The sequence below is a fragment of the Ptychodera flava genome, chromosome 15, assembly GCF_041260155.1.
Source record: "Ptychodera flava strain L36383 chromosome 15, AS_Pfla_20210202, whole genome shotgun sequence".
NCBI classification, from domain to species: Eukaryota; Metazoa; Hemichordata; class Enteropneusta; family Ptychoderidae; genus Ptychodera; species Ptychodera flava.
In genome coordinates, this window is record NC_091942.1 from 15,138,048 (window position 1) to 15,160,271 (window position 22,224).

Here is a 22,224-nt window from a genome sequence, read left to right on the forward strand (position 1 = left end):
CTTGCATGGGCTAACAAGCTTGCGCCATTCGTTGTGCAGTCTTATAGTCTAGTCAGACAACCTTCTCTCACTCTCAACACCTGGACTCAGTCTCAACATACAGAAGGTCTGTCAAGCCAAAGTATTACATCATTTCCAGTCACTTCTCGATATTCGCATCTGCAAAGATTTTGTTCCTTATTGCTCTTAGCTTTCTGTGTGCTCTCTCTCTCTCTCTCTCTCTCTCTCTCTCTCTCTCTCTCTCTCTCTCTCTCTCATATACAAACACCTACATCTCTCTCTCTGTTGTCCCACTCCACTCTTTTCTATCTCTCGCAAACTCACCCAGACACGAAAGCCTCGCTCAGAAATGCCAAGGCACTCGGGGAAAATGACAACAGTCCTGCCTATTTTGAAACATTTCAGAATGTTGATGGTTCGAAGAGAGTGAATGCGACTCTACGTTTACCGTCCATTCAACTGAAAGTGGTGAACAAGTTGCCCGCACCGCAGTACAATGGAAACCGCCGTTCATGTGAACGAATCTGTTACACCTCAGAAACAAGTCAAATCTTGAAGACCTGTGGATCAAAAAACTTTCACGCCAAACTTTTTTGAAATTCTTCACCTCTACTCCTTTCATTTTAATCCAAACATCTTAGTGAGAGTGTGTAGTGCATTTTACACGACTTCAAAAAGGGTATTGACTTTAAATTAGATTTCAGGTTGAGATTGTGTGCGCAGTTTACTAATGTGGTATCGGTTACAGCTTACTTGACCCCTAGGGTCAAGGCTGATTATTTGCGCATAAAGCCCAGACCCAGCGTACATATGGATGCCTATTTTTTGTCATCCATATTGGTTCCTTAAGCTAACAAACGTGAAAGGTAGTTTCAAGTATCAGCGGACCATGTGAATTACGGCAAAAACAGGTCTCTTTCGTTGTTCGACCATGAGGTGCCTTTTTGTCAAGTTTGAGTATAGTTTAAGGGGGTTGAATTTTCAATTTTTCTCATTCTGCCTTGCTTGGTGTTTTGACTACAGTACCCAGTGTTTTTGTAAACCCATTGTCACATAAACGGCAAAAGAAAATCGGCCCTTCTGTAAGCTTTCCCAAACTGCAAAACAAACTCTTAAAAAAGTTAGATCGGTGTCATTGCCTCATTCAAGTCAAGAATAGAAAGGCCCCCGGGCTCTCTAAAGTACAATACAAATATTTCAGCGACCGTAGTTCGTTCGGGGGCAAGACTTGTGGGTTGTCTCCGACGGAATGCTGTTCCCTGTAATTAAACTGGAATGTGCATTCTTCGGATTGTCTTCGCCACCCCTTATTCCTCCCGGCCAATAGTCCGCTACCCCTTTCCCCTCCCGGCCAATAGTCCGCCACCCCTTTCCCCTCCCGGCCAATAGTCCGCTCTTCATTTCTTACCTGAACACGCTTATACACAAACTATTTTATATGTATAGGTATAAGTCGATTAAAATATTGTCATCTTGATTTTCATCAACTTTAGACGTGAACAATATTACGGTGGGTGTGGCGGTCAAAACCTTACCTGCCTATGGGGCATTTTGAGGGGGTGAGTATTTCTGTAAAGTTTAAAAGTACGACTTGTCCCCCTTTCACGGTAACAAAGGGATATTTTTTCGCTATTGAATGTACTAAGATTGACTCGGCAGCGAGTTTCCACTCTGCTACACACTGTTTGAATGTTCATCGACAAAAAAATCCGGGTGAAAAAGAAATCATTTGAAAAATACAAACTCAGCAAGAAAGGGGGCTGGATCGAATAACAAAAGGGTGAAATCTTTTCAGGTAAACTTTAAGCTATTCTATGATGATTCGACGCGTTGATGGAGAAACCAAAATCCTGGCTTCGTTTTTTCTCGGTACTGCATAGGCATCTGGCAGTACTCGTGATTCGTAGAGTAGAAAAGATCCGAGCTTATGAAATTTCAATTTTTGTCCCCAATATTACTCGCTAATGCGAATAAGGATAATGGGATCTGTCATTGCTGGGTATATCCCATGGAAGAGGGAATGTCGGTTTGGCCCGGCCTGAGTGGTGCGACCAGTCAGTCGGTAGCGCCAGCCACCGTGGCACCAAAGGTGTGTGTTCGTATATCTAAAATATCACCTGTGGCATACGTACGTCACAAGTCAATTAACCCGCTCAGGGTCTGTGCAGTGTTAATGGTCAGCGACACAACAGCTACTAGAGATCCCCTCTTGAGTCCGCGTCCGGGATTTTGTCGGCCATTGCACCCGGCCAACCGAGGTACAAGTACCGCTACGGAACATTACAGTATATCGCTTACCTCTATGGTTTTGTAGGCCTTTTGCTGTTCATGTTTCGTCCCGAATAAAATATTCTATCATATCTATAAAACTAGTTTGCTGAGGAGATACTTCATTGTAATCGGAGTTATTTACACGGTTGTAAATTTGTTTTTCAAAGCGTCTTCACACAACCCTGTCTTGATGGGGACATCTGTGTACCTTGTACTGGTTTTTTGGAGTCCATTTTCTGACCTGGATAACCCTTTTCAAAAGTTTTGACAGGAGTGATCAGTACCTGCGTGGCTATCCGTTGCCTTTAAAGACTCCCCCGTGTTTTGCGTTGTGTCTGTGTTGCCTCATTTTTACTCTTAAATGTCAATAGTCTTTTCTCACCAGTGTCCCCACGAGTAACGTCCTTCTCGGCTTGGTATTCGTCGACTTGTGCTGACGAGTGCGATGATGACCCGATCAACCCAGGCACAGCTTTTCCTCTCAAGTTTGCCCTGTGATGAGCACGTGCACGTGCAAAATATTGTACGACACAAAATTTATTTCTCTGAATTTATTTCTCGGAATCCGTGCGTTTGAATTACAAAATAACATTCAGATCAAAATGAATTTATTTTAACGTTAATGTTAAAGAAGAGAATGTTCAAAGGCCTGCTTGAGAAGACCTTTAGAAAAATGTTATTTCACATTTTATGCACCGCCATTTTGATGATTGTAAGTATGCGTGGTAACTACAAAGGCCCTCATTTTCCCATCAACCATTGGTGGTTTGCTGAGTTTCAAATTCAGGCTTGAAGTTATTGAGATTCGTTGCCACGAGTCGAACAGATTGTAATTCAAAAAACACGAGATGATGTCCTTGGCAGTTTATAGTCCAACCAATATCAACAGAATTATTCTACCTTGGTAAGTGTTGGTGGCTGCCATGAACTTGGCCACCGAATTGTTTTAAATATACTGTTAGTCGCCACCCGGGACGGTGAAGAGGGGCTTAAACTCTTTGCTGATTGATGTAAGCTGAGAGTTGGTAAAGCTGTTGAGTTGAGGGCAGATCTTTTTTTCTGTCCACGAGTGTGGCTTGCCCACTGCCGTTCACAAAAGGATCACTCGTACAAAGGCTGCCGGGTCACCCTTCCCTATTATGCGTTTCCGAGCGGCTTTTGTCCGGGCGTCTCCGAAAGTCTCCCCATAAACTCTCTCCCGTTTTGTTTGCGACACCTAATAAGCGGTGGGATAGACGCCTAGTCTCATCTTCCTACCCTAGGAAAGCAGTGAACCATGGCTTAGGGAAATTGCAGGGTTCGTAGTCCTTTGGCCCAAAACCCTGGGAGTCGAGTAGCGACTTCAAACGGCATAAACTCAGCGATAGAGCCCTGAAACGTACACTGCAGCCATGAGGGCCCACCTCTCCACGCTTGCCAAAAAAGCAGGTTTTTAATATTCAAAAAATCAGGACAACAGATATGTTTTTTGAGGAAACTCCCTGTTCTAGACTAACTAACAGGTGGTATTTATGGAACTTCAACGTTGCCTCACTAACAAAATAATAGCAAAGAAGAAATATGTCAAAACAATCAATTACAGATTGTTGTTGTTTTTTTGCATGGTTTATGATTATAAATGTGTCGACGGACACGTCGAGAGTGCACCGACACTTTCTCTGCGATAAATTACGAAGGTTGACTCACAATTGAACAAAAGTTGTTTGCATTCCAAAGAAGAGAAAAGGTTAAAAGAGAAAAAAACACGGCAAGCGTTTCAGTCTGTTAAACTTAACTTTCCGTACAAATGAAAGAGTGCAGACCACATAAGTCGATAAAAATCAAAAACACTTGACTTTCATGTATCCAGATGACAATTCCCTAAACGGGTTGAAAGTGGTTGGGCTGCTGTGTAAGTGGTGAAATATGAATGTAATCCCACAGATTTGAGATGTCAAAAATGGTTTTGTAGCTATTTGTGTTGCGTTCAAATTCGTTTATGTTGTATACTAACATTCTTTTCTCCGTCGATTTCTGATCCCTATTCGTTCTGGGCAGGCTGACAAATTAGTCGGTGTAATGCCAATGTCTATGCCGGTGGAATTTGCATCAGCCGCAGCGGAACACGTAGTTGTTTACGGTAAACAAAGAAATTTGTGAAGGGTGGCTATTTTTGTGCGTGTGAATTTTCGCTTGAGGAGCTTCTAACTTTGGGGAGGAACGCAGAAGAATGAAACACGGCACAAAACGATGTTGGGTCACGCTGTTTTGGGGGCGAGGTGGACACCGGACAGGTATTTTGCGCAGGTGACTGATTCCAGTGTAAAGACAGGGATGAGCCCGAGCGTGACAGTTTAAGGCGAAATAGATAAAACGCAGCCACTTGTCAACAGCCCCCGTCGAGGCCGCCCTAGCGAACGAGGTGGCCCGCCCTTCTCTGTTTACAACCGTGCAGGTTGTAATTTTTATGTCGGGTACCTTTTCTTCCTCGGCAATCAAATTCGTCAATTATGTTGTACATCTAAAGGATATGCCGACCCTCTTGAACGGAGCTGACCTCAAAAATCAAGCAAAAGTGCAAACGCTGATGACATTTAGAAAAAATGTCAGCATATTTTATTTAGTTTGTCGCAAACTATGCGACATACTCTGGGCTGATGTTGAAGTCGTTTGATCCAAGATACAAAATTTAAGCAGCTCCTCTAGAGCTGTAACTGTGATATCGTCCAGTAATATTTGTTGTGTTTGTAAAATTAGGCCCCTTTTCCTACTCCAAAAAACCGTGCTGAAATGCTCAGTGTTCAGTAAAGTTTGTTGACACACAACCTGTACGTGTTTGGGATGGGGTACGTCATCGATGACAACTCAGGTACGGACTAGAATTCATTTATCAACTGTACATAGCATATTTTACATAAAGTATTGTATTTGCAATACAATTTGTGTTTGCAAATTCTATATTTCACTGTGTATACTTTGAGGAGAAGCTGCACTTTCGCCAGGGCAAAAAATTATGAAACTTGTCAAAGGTACAGCATTATTGTATAAGTCTGCTACCTATGACGTAACTATAAATGGACTATTCCTTGGGGACAGATATTGGGACTCGCACAGTTTTACAATATATTTCTGATCTACCACTTGTAAACTTTTTATCGAGGAAAGTTTTGGCAAAAAATTTAGTATTTCAGTTTTGATGAGCATACAACCTAACTCTCTTCCAGTATAGATGTAGGGAATAAATATGTCCTTTAGGGCTTTTTGTCGGTTTAGTAATTATAAGCGGGCGGTTTTAGGCTCGTGAACATGTGAGACGTACGTAAAGACGGGCGAACTCCGGTGACACTTTAGAAATAGTCGGTCTGACACTCGGTGGTCGCACAAACCTCGATGACAGTTTTTGAGTTGAACGTCAGATCCTAGCACGACAAGTAAACGCGACCATTTAATAAGTCACACAAAACACACTAACTTAAAAGTGATTGAGTGTTGATGGACGGTAAATCAAAACGACAATCTGATACCGGCAAAATTGACGTAAAACTTCGATAGGCAAACTAAATTACATATAGAAACCTGATAATGTTTACCCTTCCCAGCCGTACCGGTGATAACGCTGACAATTTTTTTTTTTTGGCCAGGGGAGGTGTTCAATATTTTGACCGGAAGGTATATGATTCATCGTAGATATGTCTCAGAATTTGACGTTGATAGTTCACCTCTGACAGGTAATGTTGAGGCTGATTAATCAGGTTCGAAAACAATCTGGCAATAGACAGAGATGAGAGAGCAACGGCTTCCCAGGGCGGGGCCAGGGAACTGAGCAGTTCAAATTGTTATTAAATTGTCAAGGGAAATCAATGGCGCGATCTTTTCGGCTGGCGATGTGTTATCATAGGGAGCATTCATATTGTGCTATCTGAAAACCAGTGGAAACGACCGTGTTGATAAATATTATGTGTGAACTCGGTCCGCTCTTCCGATGTCACATATGACCGTGTTCTGGGGACGCGATCAGGTCACAAAGTTATCAGCTGAGCGTCGGTTTGAACTCTAAAGGAACCCCTATTACACCTCAGTCTGCAGTTTATCGGCTATCTTTCAAATTTAATGGCACTGTAAAGGTTTACAGGCTTCCTATGAAAAGAAAGAAAATCCCCCAGCTTGTCAGCAATTGTGATGGAGCGAGTCAACTTGTACGACCTACTGCCGGAAGATTGTTCTCACACTTGTAATTGCAAACGATCGTTAAGGAAATGCCTTTCTCGCTCTCCCATTAATTTATTAAGTATTACAACATGACCAAATAAAACCGGCAAAGGCGAGTGCAGCTCGCATGCATAGTTTAGTTTCCTGCCTAACCTCGGGGTGAGTGATGGCGAGTCTTGCTGCATGCTGGGACCGCCGGAACGTCGCTTGGACCCCATATCTCGGTATCTAGTACCCGTTTCGTAAACTGTTTTCCCTGTCATAATTTTTCAGCAGTCGCGCTGACAGCTCAGATCCTGTGTGGGGCAGTAACAGCTTCCCGTCTGGAAATGCCGGGGAAGTTTTTTCCGTTTCTGGTCTGCGTTTTGCTACCAAATAGCTCGTGGCCCCGCCGCATGGGAATATCCGAGCCACTAGGGAGTTTAAAGGCACACAGGTACGAGCAGTTGGCGATCGGCTTCTTACTTATCGTCACCCTCCTTTTTAAAAGTAAATAAATAAAGATTGGTGAAATATTACACCAAAACTAAGGATATGTTTACGGGGTGTGCCCGACCCTCTTGGCTCACTTGGGTTTTCAAATCACCTTCCATTGTTATAGGACAGGGGGAAAATGGGCAAACACTTAAGTGTGACTCCACAACACGCTAAAATCCCCGATGATAATTGTACCTGTTAAGATTTGTAACCTCGTGTGACACGCGTTTATCAGACCAACGCCGCGGATTGGCGGGCCAAGAGGAAAAGGTTGAGAAAGATGGCCGGCTTCGATTTGTTTTACTACAAGCCACTAAGTATTAAATTGAATGGTGTTGTAGTTTTGGAGCATTTTGGAATATTGTGCAGCTACAACCCCTGGTTCTTGTGAGAGCCGAGCCTTTCCAAGCCGTCGTTGAGTTCTTTCAGCGCGGAGTTTGACAGGTTGACCCGGGGTCAAGTCGGTAGCCTGTAAGGCATGGTTGAGTGTAGGCCCCAACCGATCGTTTTACCTAACCTCTCCAGTCGGAGATTAACTCAACATATTTACCGCTTCATTTTCCCCCTTCATACATTTACTTTAGTGTGTTTCATTTCGCTTTTTACCTTCATTGGAGACTGATCTCAGATCAGGCCCAACCGTCGTCGACAGTTCGCCTTGACTTGGGCATTTTATCACCTGAGTACAAAGTGTGTCCTCTCTCGTTCGCTTCCGGCCTGTCATCATAATTTTTCGAGAGTCCACTTGGTCATGTCGTTTGCTCACCAATCACTTCAAGTTCAAGTGCATGAAATTACCGATGTAACAAGTTCATGTAGATTGACTCAAGTGACCAATATTAACATCCCAAGGGTGCCGGCACTATATTCGCGGTCCATTCGACTCTAGAGCTTGCACGTGAATCATAGCAACTGCTGATGGCCAAATTAACTCATTAGCGGTTGGGCTTTAGGGTTTTTGGTGCAAATATCGACACCTTATTCAACGCCATTATCACTGTCATGGCCATCAATAACACCGTCAAAAATCCTCAACACTGCATATAGTCGTCGCCATCACCATCATCATCGTCGCCGCCGTCGTCATCCTTAATGTATAATCATCATCATCATTACTATAATCGTCATCGCAACCAAGGCCGATTCGTCACCTTCCCATCACCATCACAGCCGAATCGGCGTGTACCTCAGTCGTATCACGATGTCATTCAACGAACACGCGTATACACACATAAACACACGCACACAAACACTAGCAGTCAAACAACCACAAAACTAACCTTTGTCTCGATGTTAGAGATTAGATTTAGAAAAAGTCAAGAGAATCAATTAAAGAGTCTCGTCCGACCCTCACGACAGAGAAAAAAAAATTACAAACTCGTATCGACGTCATAAATTTATCTAATTGACTTCATTCGATAATGCGGATTAAGATCTCAAACACATCGATGTTCAGCTTTTATTCGGTACACATCGTAATTATATTCCTACATGCTTCATGGATCATTAATTGTCATGATTTATAAATGGCGTTTGATTTCCCTCCTCACTAAATCATCTCAATGAGTTCTCTTGATCCGGGGACTCTCCGGATACTGGTTACTAAGGGCCGAAGTCAGACCGCCATTTTTTTTTTAATTTGGAAAATCTGAAGTTGGTGACCTTATTTTGGTACACACTATGCCGAATGTGAAAAATCAATACTTCCTGAACTTAATACAGATTTGGTCAATTAAGTTTAGATGACGGCTATATTAGGAATAAGAATTCATGTATTTTTTTTCTTTCTGTTTCTTATCATGGAAAAAATAGACCAGGCCACAAAAATGCACAAAACTGACGTATTGGTTTTGTCGTCCACCGTGTTGATAGTTTTCACCCAACTTATAAAATTTATCAATAGTTTTCCAAGTAATTCAAAAGAGACAAAGACAGTTTCAAGTATTATTGCAAAACTGCCCAAATTTGCGAACTACACACCGCTTCCAGTTTTGGCAGGATAAATCTTTCATCGCCACCCTGACTGTCACCTGCGACGTCATCATAAGACTCGTTTCAGCCAAAACAAAATAAAATTTATTCATATTCTTTTGTTTCCAGCTGACAATTTGAATCGTTGCCAAATGTCAGCCAGTCAATCAGCTGCTCGTTACCTTGAACCGGGGCTTGTATCTTCGTAACGATCAAGAACATCACGTATTGGATATTTTTCATGTTGAGTACCCGCACCTAATTTGTCAGCCTTCAAGATCCTTCTGCTGGGCTCACAATGGCTAGGGTTATCGGCTGGTCGGATTTACGCCAAAGTTTCCAACTTTTAGAAGTGTCACCGCAAACATCGTGCTCAGAGCATGGCTAGTGATTGTCCTGAAGAGGCTATATATATCTGATAGGGTAATAATAAATCTGGCGATTAATCCCAAATCTACGTCAAAACGCAGACTAGCCCCTTGTTCAACTCTCGACTCGGCGAGTACCGTTCATTCAATTATAGGGGAGCCGTTTATTCTTCTTATCAGAATTCGCCCAATGTAGGGAACGTCGAAGTGCGAGTGCAAATACAGCGGATCAACGCCGATGAATTATTGCATCAAATCGCGATTTATAACCCGTCCCTCGATAAAATGACATGCGGGCTCCCGAAATCTGTGTCGCGGATACTGAGGGCCCCTTGTTCGGGCACTTGAAAATGGCCCTTTCCCATTCACGGATTTATGTTCGCTGGCCCACTTCTCATATCGATTTTCCCCCGAAGGTGCCAACTATTGCGAGAGGGACTACAAACACGACTGAGAGTGGACACGACAGCTTTTTATGGCGTGTAAATCATTATTAAGCAAAGGGTTACTAAAACTACGTCCCCAGTCCCCCTGTCATGTCACTACGGGAACCTTCAATCCCCCCCTCCCTATCAACAATCTCCCTCCCCGGTCTTCTCAACCAAGAGTGCATGACGGAGCACGTTCGCCCTTACATCGTCAACATTTCATTCTCACAGCCCCTCTGTAGACTTGTTCACTTTTGCTGGGGAGTTCAGAATGTAACAGAAATGGTGATCTGCTAGAGTGACCAATTTACAAACCCAGAGAGGGTAATGAATTCACACGAGGTCTCAAGTGTATAGATCACCGGAGAAAGCAACCGCGCCGCGCGTTCAGGTTTCACGGGGACGTATTTGTCTATCATTTTCTTATTTTTATATCATTATTACAGAAACAATTTGGACTGACTTGGAGAAACAAAAACATAATGCAACCCACTCCAGATGGCTGATTACCGGGGCGATGTTGTTTGGGCTCGTCGAGCAACACAAACAAACGCGTAATGGAAGTCGGCGACTGGACCCATCAGGTGTATTGTGAGCCTATGCAGATCAGAGGTGACCTGGAATGACCCCTGGGTAAGGTCCCACCGCACATTTCCATTTTAACTTCGATATCAAGATGGCTATCTCGGCGATCTTTGTTCGCGTGAATGTATCGGTTCAGGAAACTCTATTCAGCGCGGATCTTCCTCGGTAATTGTCCGCCTTTAATACACACGGAACAATAAGTGGACGCCGCCACTTACAAGCCATAGGCCTGGAAGAATATACTTTTGGTCAGAGCGAAAACAAAGGAAATAAAGAAAAAAAAACACTCGAGACGCCTGTGCCTTTTTTTTCCGAGGGGAACAGAGAATTTAATACCAATCAAGTACTGACAAACAGATTATGTTTAAAAAGAAATCTATTTACAGAAAAAAGGACATCAAAAACAATTGTCAATGGGTATAATTGATATCTCTCAGCATCATTGGTCTTGACATTGACACAGGAGAGCTCCACATAAATGAACGAGTAACCTTGGTAACCAAAATGACAAAAATAAATATTCTATGGCTGGTAATCCCCTCGGTTGAAAAGTCTCTTTTTTGTAAGAAAAAAATCTAGTGTTTCCATAAAAAGGCATATAAAATGAATACAAAAACGTGAAGTTAAAACTGGTACAGGGCCGTTACAGGTCAAGTGGTTTGTAATGACTATATGACATAAAAGTCTATAATTTTTCCACCAGTGCAGTCAATACAAACTGTCTTCAAGATATGAAATAAATGTTACAGACAAAATAACTTGTGATATGCAATATTGCTATCAACATAATATCCACTGATATGCAAATAATTAAGTACCATATTTAAATATTCAAATAGAGAGAACTCGGGAGAAAAACGGGTTATTTAAGTTGGTATGTAAGAGTTTTCACTGTTGTGGAATGGATTTTATTTGTCTTTCGGTTTCCTTCGGTGGGATCGACCATGTTGTTTTAATGCCATGCCTTCTTGTATGAACAACTGCACACGCTGTAAAACGTTGTTGCCATTTTAACGCAAGCGACTCTTGATCAACCAGAGCCCAGTGTTAAGACTATACAATGAATGCGTAAATAAGGGTTTGACTTGTGTATCCCCTCACTCCTAACGTCTGCCAAATTCGCTTACATGACACATATATAACAAAATAATTCGCCACATGCGTACGATGGGTAACTGCGGCGGCCGAGGGTAATGAAAATCTGTCAGATATGAGTATTTGATACATGAGAATTGATACAAGGCCGGGTCTCAATGGTTCGTTATACGTGTGGGAAATAGTAACTGCGGTAATGGGCTACAGCTGAGACAAATCGGGCTTTCGTGGCCGTATTCTGACCCAGTTCACAACGGAACCCCGGACAGCTGTCACCAATTAAAGAAGCAACAACATGGGAATGCCTCTCTTAGTTGTGTGGTCTTTTGCTCCCAATAAAATAGTTGAGCACTTACAAGTTCGAGTCTGTTAGAAAAATAACCAAAAGTACAGACAGACTCGCAACATTTTTTCGAGATGTATATTAATGTAATTAATTCAAATACTGGTTTTGTTGAAAACATAAGGACAATGGACGAAAAGAAATTTGAACATGTGTACGAAAGGGCTGTGGTGGGAAAAATATAAACTTCAGCCACCAACGCTGAAACCATAGCATCATCATTGCCCGTTCTCCAGATAGCCTTTTAAAACCACAACGCCCGTTTTTTGTCTCCTAAGCTGATTTCATGGTTCGATCATTATGTTACTAAACATACAAACAATGGTGGGGGAATAGTCTGTTAGGATTCCCTCGATAAAAATAAGACGGGCAATAATAATAACTTCCCCTGTAAGTGAAATTGTCTCCGGTAAACTGAAATGTATCCGTCTAGTACTGTTTCCTTTTGGCGATTTTTTTTTGGCTGTCCGCATGTTGAGTTGATTGACAGGGTCCTAACCTAGTTTTTCTTTCTTTTCACTGCCTTCTCAGGGAAGTGTTTTAGGAGCCTGAATGTAAGTTTGTGAAAAAAATATATATCCCTGCACTTGACATATTCAGCACTTTACACAGACGTCGTGCTAGCTGACAAGGCTCAGCCCGGGTACTTAAGTATTATCTGTACAGCTGCCAAAATATTGCGGCCATTCATTTTGGGTGTCAACGTTTTGACTGGCATTCTCAAGAGTTCAAAACTTCAGTTACCTCTAGGAGCTATGACGTCATTAACAGCAATGCGCACCTTGTGGTAGGTGCGCCATTTTAAAACATTGGTCGAACCCGGTAGCCATGTTTGGCGAAGGAAAAGAATATGGTATAAAAAATTGCATTAAATTTTGCTTTCAATAGTCCGCTGGTAAATTATACGATATTTTACTTGTTCTGTCAAAGTTAGTTAATTCAATATAAGTCTGGAATAACTTCGCTTCGTAACATTTCAGTTTTTTTGTCTTGGAATGGATCGGTTCATGTGTGAGTCGTCATGTTGAAGCCATTAGTACAGTGGCCAGTCAATCGTTGCTATGCTTTGGTGAGATTTTCAACAGCCCAAAACCTAAACCCGACTCGCCAACGCTCACAACCGTAAAACTGTTATTTGTTTCCCATGACGGGTGGCAGGTTCTTTTAACTCTAAGACCTCTGCTCGCCCGCCACTACGGCGGGGTAAGCCTCCCAGCCCTGTTGGTTGTCCTCTGTTGACAGCGGCGACATCGCCGTTGTCGCTGTGGCAAGCGGCGTGTATATCGGCGAGTTCATGTAGTGGTACGGGGGAGGCATGTTTGTGTTCGCGGCGCCGTAATACTGGCTGTTGGCGCTCTCGTCTTGATAGTTTTCGTATGACACACCGCGAGGGGGATAGCCGGGGTTGTTATTGTATTGCTGGGATATGTTAGCATACGTGTAGTGTGTCAGGGCCTGGTAAGACTCCATCTTGACCTGCGTTTGCGGTGAGCTGACCGACCAGCTTGACCCGGGGCTGCCCGGTTGGTTGCTTGTGTTTCCCGTACTGTAGTTGTGTGGATATGCGCTTGTCTCGTTAGGTTCCATTGGAGGCGGGGGCGGGGGAAGTTGAGACGATGATTGTGCACTCCCAGCTGAGTGGTGCGAACTGGCCGCATTTGGCGGTAAATATTGTTCAAATTCAGTAACGTCGAACCCCTCGATGTTGCCAATCACTTCAGTACTTAGTTCTCTAATATCAACGCCGTTGAAATCGATTTGTGGATCTTGGTCTCCGCCGGGCCTGGAGAGTTTCACTTTCTTGGTCGGCGGGCCGTCTCTCTCGACTGGATTCGACGCACTCTCAGTCTTCGGCGTAGTTGGCGGTGTTGGGGGGCCGTGCGCCGTGCCACTCCCTCCAGTGTTGTTGTCGCTCTTCCCCGGAGGGCGATCTCTCTGCAGGACCTTGCAGAAACCGATTGGGACGGGGCTGCTTGAGTTGCCAGGCTCGTCCTGGTTGTTCTGCTGGCCGTTCTTCATAGCCTTGCGGCGTCTGGGCTGGTACTTGTAATCAGGGTGGTCCTTCTTGTGTTGCAGACGCAATCTCTCCGCCTCATCCACGAAGGGCTTTTTCTCCTTGTCAGACAGCATCCTGGAGTTGAATACAAAAGAAGAGGGGGAAATCTAAGTGATGGATCCTGAGCGACATTGACGGGATAGCCCTGTGTTGGCTGACGTGAGAACAGGTGGCCATGTTTTTCCTGTGCTGTCGCGGACCAGACAGTGATGAGGCGGCTACTCAGGAAGCTGTGGGTAGTGACCGACCGTCCTCACAAATCAGATTGATTCAAAACAGCTACCAATTGATGCATAGCTAGAAACGACAAAAGCCCCTGCGCGATTCTTTCACGGCCTTGTTAAAATAGAAAAGGAAGCACTATGGCCTACTTTAGTGCTCTCAATTTGTCACCGCGCTTTCTGTGTGTAGATAAGCAGCTTTAGGTAATGCCTCGCTCCGCTGAGTGTTGGTATCAAATGTCCGCCCTAATCACGTTAACAGAACAGCGATGAACATGAGCAAAAATTGCACCGAACAGAAAATTCCGATAAACTCAAGAAACTTGCGAAAGCTAGACTAAAAATCAAGTTGCATGAGTCATGTAAAAGACTGATAAATCGCTTACCTCCAAAGTTTACCCAATGTCTTGCTGAGTTCGGCGTTGTGTAGGTGTGGATACTGATCGGCCAATTTCTTTCTGGCAGCCTGGGCCCACACCATGAAGGCGTTCATCGGACGTTTAACGTGCGGTCTGGCTTTGGATCCGCTGCTGTTTCGCACCGGCATCGGTACTAAAGTCCAGTCATAGCCCTTCAGAACTTGGCTGACGGCGTCGCGGATGGTGTCGGGCAACATGCCGGACTTTTTGGCCGAGCTGTCCAGGTCGGACTCGGAGTCGCTCTCCGGCTCTGATTTCTGTACTGACAGGTCCTCGGGACACCTTTCGATTTCGCTGTCGTGGTCGCTCATTTCGGGAGAAGCGGCAGGCATTTATACAGCGATGAGTTGATAAGGCAGCGGCAACAACGATGGCGACGGAAGAACTACTTGAACAGCGTACTGCTATAGCTCGGGTTTGCTACCATGCACAGACTGGGTACATACGCAGTGGCACCTCTCGTGGACTGTCAGAAACTACCAACTACATCGGTCTACCAACTGTTGAATGCTAGCTGTCACGTTACCTATTGACATATAATTAAGAAAACAACACTCATTAAAATTTAATCCAGCCCTCTGTCTGGGATCAATTGTAGGCCTATCTATCAATCATATAAATTTAGCCGCGACTGATTGGCTAGTGGTTAACTTGATGTAGTCCCACCGCGCCTGATTGGTTGGCGGCTTTTTATCACTGCTGAGTGAATTCATAAGGAAGCCGTGTCCGATTTCATTTAATCTCCGAAAGTCCTGCTGGATGAGTAATGTCTTGAAAGCAAAAATGGTCTGTTTCCGGTCATCTAGGTGACGGATACGGTAGCCCTGCGTATAATTAACTATATATAGCGATGCATTACGCCATTTTCCACCGCTATGCATAAATTGACACGGTGTGACATAACCGTAGTTGCTCTTGGGCATGAGGGGAAAAAGTAGTGAGCGAGGGCAGAGCTGTTAAAAACTCGGTCATGCGTTCAACGCGGCCAACTTCAAGTTAAAAGTCGTATGGTAAATTTAAATAGACGCGGAACAGTTCAGCGAACACTTTGACCTGTTTAAAATTGTGATTAGAGGGAGAAAATCCATATCGGAAATGCCAAATCTCAGAATTGTATAAGAACCAAGCTCTTTTAAGATCGTACGGAGAGGTCTTATTGTGTGCGAAAATGGGCTATTCAAAATGAACTAAAGAACTTCTGAGAAGATAAATACGGTGTTATAAATAGAGCCAGGGCAATGTTGCTGCCAACCCTGACGCACGCCGAAAATCTGTGTCCCGGTGTTGGCAGCATTCAAAACTTTACCAATAGGAATGAACGACTTGGAGGCAAACGTCTTAAAAAGAACAGTTTGGTTTGCATAGCAGTCGTGGAGGTTTCTCTTCATGGCGTCACTGAGAAACTCAGTATTTCTAATGCTTTCTTTTCCAGAGTTTGCTCAGGAGGCGACGTAATTTAGGCAGGGGTATGATCGACCCCGCTCGCAGGGTCAAACTCTGCAAGCCACCCAGTGACTTGTTAAAACACCGCTGGCGACGTTTGGAATCACAGTCATATTCCAATGTCCATGTATCTACATGCGTTGTGGGGTCCCTAAAACTTTGACCGAAAACTAACACCAGCACAGTGCACCTCTCAGATCAAAAGAAATATGGCTTCCCACGTCCTGGCAAAACAAACAGCATCTACATCACGTATGAAATTCAGACATAAGACGCTGCTCGAGAATTAGTATCCCGCCAAAATTACGGAGACGGCTTTATAAGCATTAAGATTGCCGGATTCTGTCGCGTTGTCGACAGCATGTGTTTTAGGGATTAAAGAACGCGAGCGTGATTCGAACAGGAAACTTCGACATTGCTGTGGGAGTCTGGGAGACTTGTAAACATTGCCCTGGCGGCCATGCTGTTGTCCTAACGTTTGCCTACAGTTCGCCTATTCTTATTATATGCATAGGAAGTACTCTCTTTCATGGTGCCCTATAAAAGTTCGATCGTATCCAAAACGGGGTATTTACAAATAAAGTTCCTCCTTCAAACAATCTGATATCAATTCTGTACCTGGGACATATGAAACTGCCAATCGTTTAAAACACGTGTCTAATCATGGGTAAATCCAAATTCATTCAAAAATTGCTCTGAAATCGTTGACAAATGCCACCACGTATTATTACTATATTGTATGTATTTATTTGGATTCCTGAGACTTTTTTTGCGGGGCCCAAGTAACACAACATATTTCGTTTGTCTCGTTTTCAGAACATGTTATGGCGGGAAGCCACTGCCGTTGCCTTTGGATACCGGTTTTTGGTCTGGGGATGCAACTGTAAACTTTGCCAATAACCACAGACGAGCTCAGCGGCGTTCTGTCGATTCGGAGTGCAGACCGGATATGCAGCCTGGGCTCTAATTGAGGAACGAACCAGACCACCCGGAAAACGCCGATAAAACCACTGATAAAATGTGAAGTGGGAGAAGCGAGAAATCACCTTCGAGATCCCTCGAGATTAGAAGAACTGGGGTGAGAGTCCACGAGACGTCGGAAAGGGTACTTAGCTGCTAATTTGCAGATGCGATATGAGGTCAAAACACAGACGCGCGCAAAAATTAATTAAACGACCCAGAGTATTTCACTGTATTTGCCAACAGAAAATGCAATAGTTTATGGATGTCGTTCAATATTTATCTTAAGGGGTTCGTAAAAATCAACAATGGTGACCTGATCCGGTAGGCTATCGTAAGCTCATTTATTTTAATAGATTACAGAAGTGGGTCTAATCTGTCTACGGGCTCGTGATATGCTCCAGTTCTCGTTTTTGTTCAAACGAACCAACAGCATTTTCGGCGTATTATTATTACTGGCCTCGTAGCAATGGATGGCGAACGACTGTTCCTTGCAGTAGTATAGCAAAACCGCTTTTCCTGTGACCTGGTGGTGTGCTCCTTTGATGCCGCGATGATAGATACGCGCCAGTCGCTGTAACAAGGAGACTCCCTAGCTTTGGAGACATTATATCAATGGTCCACAGGTGGTTGACGAGGTCGCCAAAACTTGGAGGGACACTAAATATAAAAGAACGGATAGAGGTTCAGTGAAATTAAACTGGGGCTGACCGTCGGGCAAAATTAATCCTGCTATACGCTTTCAAATTCCTATGTAGGTGTGAATTTCTTGAGCACTGCATATACTATTTGCTCCCGCAGACATAACCTGCAGGCCCAGGCTATAATTCTCTGTACTTGTGCAATGAAACGCCTTCCTCCGAGAAAAAAACTCGGTGAACACTATAACAACAGGAAACATATGTAACATTTGAATGCATTAAATGTGAATAAAGTAGACACTATGATCAACACACGGACGTGGTGACGGGTATTCTTATGTCCATTTGAAACTGTACTGTTTGTAGCGGACACCGGGTAAATCGCGCGAGATTTAGATATTAGGGTGCTGGCAAGCCACTGGCAGTAATCGTTAGAGAATCCTTTTGCTCCATGGTTTCAATTAGAACTCGATGGTTTGAAAGATTAACGTGCAAACAGTCACTGCCGTGGTACTCATCCGGGGTTCTCAATTCAAGAGATTGTAGGCTGGCAAAGAAGTCCCCCAGCCGCCGCAACACTGTGTCTGTGTTGCATTTTAAACCCCCTTTCCTTACTTCTCTTGAAGTAATGTATTGGCATGGAAATTAGGCTGTTATGTTACCAAAAAAGTGAAAAACATACAACCCGAAAAGCCTTCAACATAATTTCCTTTTACTGTGTACGGCGTTCAGTCGTTCGCATATTTCAATATGCATATTTCAAATATGTTTTGTAAAAGTTTTAACATGTTCCTACGTGTCAGGGGTAGAAGCGGATCAGTTGAAACCGCATACACGACGCGTAAACTGGTTGGTTTTATTTAAATCCGTAATTCTTTACCTCGTCACGGGTAGGGGTTGATTAAAAGGCAATATTTGGTTAGTGTCGTATGAACGACAGAAACTAGAACCAACAGACCGACTTCATAGACACGGGCATGAAGCTATCCCCAAGAGTAGCAGTACAAACTCTCTCCTCGTAACGGTTCAGTGTCGCAGTCTCTCAAAGTTTTGCTGTTATCTCGTCGGCGGGCGCGGTTTACCCGGCAGTAATCTGTCGCCGACCATCGTCTGATCTCGGAATGAGCGGCATATGTCGGTCGCGACACAAATCTCTACCAACAGTGTCGTTACAAATTATCGAAATGTAATCTATGGTCGGCTGCTCCGTATGCGTTACATAGTGAAAAGGATGGCCAGCTAAGCAACAAAAAATAATGACTGACTAAAACTTTCGTCGTTTACTGCAACTTAACTTGAATGAATGCATAGTAAAGCTATTCCCGTCTTGCATGCAAGGACATTATGAGCTTAGATCTTTCACGGTCGCTGTGCCGGAAAAGGGGAATCGCGTGGGCTCACACTCGTTTGAGCGATGTGTGTGTGACCGACCTATACGGTTTGGGAAGGCGTTTTTCGGCCATCACAGGCACTGAACACGACGACATATAATGTGGATATTCGCACAGATGGTCCAGAAATGCCACAAACTTCATGGCGCAAGATTTCACTTATAGCTTGCCAACGTCTACTCAACTCCAAGGTCTCATTGCAGACATGAACACGGCTAGATGGGTATACTCAAATCCCCACAAGGCAGCCCAAAACGACCAGTAAACTATCAAAAACCGTGTAATCGGGCAGCGGTCGCCTCTTCCCGCCAACCCAAATTTGTGTCTATCAATTTTGATGGACCCAAGGACCATTTATTTCCAAAGTAGCGCACTGAAGTCCCCAAAGCACGCAAATGACGACTTTAATGAGATTTTCATGATACCGTGAAGTCAATCGTAAAAAAATTTAGGGATGTGATAGGTTTAAATTACAGTAACGAACACGGTGTGTCCATTCTGCTCTGAAATGTAGTTAAGTTTACAGCTGGTTGACTGCGTTCGTAAAGGTAGTGTTTTTTCGCGAACTTGAAAATTCCGATCGTCCTTACGAGATAATCGGTCCAGGGTGTTTCAAAGGACTAGAGAGGAAGGTAATAACGGTGATTGGCGGAGAAATTGGCCCCTACTTTGTCATTTTGTCGGAGAAAATTGGCCAATTTTCACCAGATGACCAGGCACAGCCCGATTGCTAATCAGGTTGTTATTTTGCGGACAAAAATAGGACCAGCTGCAGAAAGAAAAAATCGTAACTGCGGACGTCTGACGCAGATGTCGATACCGGATGTAGATCGAACCAGTCACGTGGAAACGATCCAAAATTGCATTTATATCTTTCTTTATTATTTGTTGTAATTCGATGCCGCGTGACGTCATCCCAAAACAGTTGTCGCCGCCGATGTTAACTGTCGCTCACTTTCCCCCTCGTGATTGACTTTGCTAAATCAGAATGTTGAATGGAAACTGGAAGTCACTTTTGATGTTTTCACACTTATGTTCTATAAAACAAGTACATTATCTTCTCGTTTTGCCTGAATTGAGTTGAAAACAAAGCAATAAATTTGCCAAAATAGCCTAGTGTATAATTGTTCATACGTTAAATCTAGTCAAGAACGATAACATTATATATTACACTCGCATTAAGGCTGTATTTAGAACTGAAGCTGAGCTTTGGGGATTTCGATATGAGTTTTAGAATCGAAACGTCATTTTACTGACAGAGAAAAAACTCTGGAAAACACATCAGAAATTAAAGTATTAAACAGAGCTGTATTCGACGGTTTGACTGGGTGTACGTTTTTTTTTTATCCGCCTGAAATCGAAGATGAAACGGACATCATCGACATTGAGAAGAGTGACGGTGGTCGACAATGGAAATAAACAGAGCTTCGCCGACGACCTTAAAGACGGCATTAACTCAAATTTAAAATAAACAAAAGTTGTCAGACTCTCTCAGAGCACACACATGGTTTTCCCATTTCGTCGATTCACACAGTAAAGCAGGGGGACCGCGCACATGGGAACTGGTTTGTCGAAGATCACAGCAATGCAATATCTGTTTTCCTTCCTTGAATCTTAATCCAAGGGCGATCTAGCAAATTGTGAATTGTGTAACGAGAGAGAGAGTGGGAGAATGTAACACAGCTAAACAGAAAATCGGGAGCCAACACCTGGATTCACAAAACTATTTCCATGCATGAATCTTAATCCAAGCCCGATCAATACATGATATAAATTTCTGAATAATGGGGGATTCTGGAGTCTGCGTAACGCGGGGATAAGAATTAGTCGAAAACAAATAACTCGGGTGCGCCATACACTTGGTATGTTTTTTGTGGACTTATTATCACGGGGGCTAAACACACAGAAAAATATTTACTTATGCCAGTCACGGGTCGGTTGGAAGTTATCGGAAAGAATCTTATAAATAGACGGAATGTTTGTTGACATATAAATAAGATGGGCCATATACACTGACATGATGTTGACTTTCCTACACGGTCGGCCCTCCCATCCGAAGAGAGTTACTGTAACGTTTGAAAGGGTGTACTTCGTGTGTACTGAACAATCGGCAATGGCAACGCCAATGTATCAAGCCCGACTGAGTAAAATTTGACACAGGAATTTGCCCACGTACAAAATAGTTCACAATGTGTGCTGGAAACCGATGACTTTATTTGTAATTTTGTTCTGGGGAGAGTAATGGCCACGGCGTACCTTATGAATGAAATTTTACTAACTATTAACACAAGATTGTGCGCTATGACTCTGAGTTTGTGGTTGAACAGCAAATAAAACCTAACCACGTTCATTGTAGTTATGGGGGTGCTTGCAAACACGTAAACGTTACCAGGGAATTCGTCTGTCGCCGGCTAGTTCCATATCAAACGAACTTCTTCGTATGTAAACACGGTCAACGTCATAATTAATTTATCTCTGAGTGTCCGGATAGCCGCAACTGTTTCAATTGTTTTTGTCACTTGGAGCAGAAGGCGGCGTGCGCGACGGCTTGTCGGACACGTGGCGCGAGTTTAAGACCTGGCGAGATGATTACACGGAAGATATGGGATCGGCGACTGGCAGTAAGGAGGTGCCAGCCTGTATGTCCCGTCACCCCCGAGAAACGAGACCAGTTACTGTGCGTGCATGCAGTGCTTAGACCATACACAGTATATTATAGAAGCGACTTTTATACTTACTGTATGGTAAGCTAACGGTGATTTGTGCGCGCGCTGAGACGCACGTACATGATAAGAGAGTGGAACTAATCGGTACAAAGACTGTTACTATGACTACACGCGCACAGGGCAGACAACTTATACTGAGCGGAGCTCTGTACCTGCGAGTTTTGAAACATCGAATACCCTTGCCCCAGAGCAATAGAACGTCAGGTAACGGCTTGGTCATGGTACATTCCTGTGTACCACTGAAAACGGAGTGCCTTGATAATGAGAATCAAGAGTTAATCCTGAAACCATGCCAAGAATTCTATCATTTGTCAAACTGAGGCAAAATATATGATCCCCCCCCCCCCTCCAAAAAAAATTAGTATAGCATCGGCAAGTGTTGTCAGATTTTGCAAACCCTGCTCACACTTCATTATCAGCGTATGTCACGACATTGATGTTTTTGATAAAGTTTCACATTCCCATGGTTACATAGCGGCCTTGAATCATATTCACACATTTATTTCTTCAATTTTCATACAAAACGACTAATATGCATGTTTTACAGGTGTTAGCTTCACCCCGGATCTTGCTGATGGCATGTAGCAGTTGCCTTAAAACTTTTGCCTCCGTCGGTTAAATCCTCACACCAAGGAATAAAC

The 22,224-nt window shown here is 43.6% G+C and overlaps 2 protein-coding genes across 5 annotated transcripts in view; one reads left to right on the forward strand and one right to left on the reverse strand.

The window, feature by feature from the left end:
* Positions 1-17,780, forward strand: part of LOC139151289 (uncharacterized) — a 47,582-nt gene extending 29,802 nt beyond the window's left edge. For 3 of the 4 annotated variants that reach the window (XR_011556382.1, XR_011556383.1, XM_070723971.1), the window contains 2 exons: positions 10,150-10,336; positions 16,682-17,780. Coding sequence is in view for 2 of the 4 variants with exons in the window: in XM_070723971.1 (XP_070580072.1) it covers positions 10,150-10,298 (149 nt within the window). In the remaining 2 variants the exon portion in view is untranslated. The remainder of the gene's footprint in view (positions 1-10,149; positions 10,337-16,681) is intronic. The other variant, XM_070723973.1, reaches the window with a different exon arrangement.
* On the reverse strand, positions 10,588-14,959 carry LOC139151288 (transcription factor SOX-9-like). Its single transcript, XM_070723970.1, has 2 exons — positions 14,390-14,959; positions 10,588-13,857 (listed from the first exon to the last, which is right to left on the reverse strand). Exons 1-2 carry the CDS (start codon positions 14,752-14,754, stop codon positions 12,897-12,899), a joined length of 1,326 nt encoding a protein of 441 aa, XP_070580071.1. The 5' UTR covers positions 14,755-14,959; the 3' UTR covers positions 10,588-12,896.
* Positions 17,781-22,224: the final 4,444 nt, after the last annotated feature.

What these genes read in the sequence shown, in the direction of transcription:
- LOC139151288 (XM_070723970.1), bottom strand. Translation starts at nt 14,754, where the DNA reads ATGCCTGCCGCTTCTCCCGAAATGAGCGACCACGACAGCGAAATCGAA. An exon ending in ACATTGGGTAAACTTTGGAG is followed by an intron (nt 13,858 to 14,389) that starts GTAAGCGATTTA and finishes ATTCAACTCCAG; the next exon opens with GATGCTGTCTGACAAGGAGA.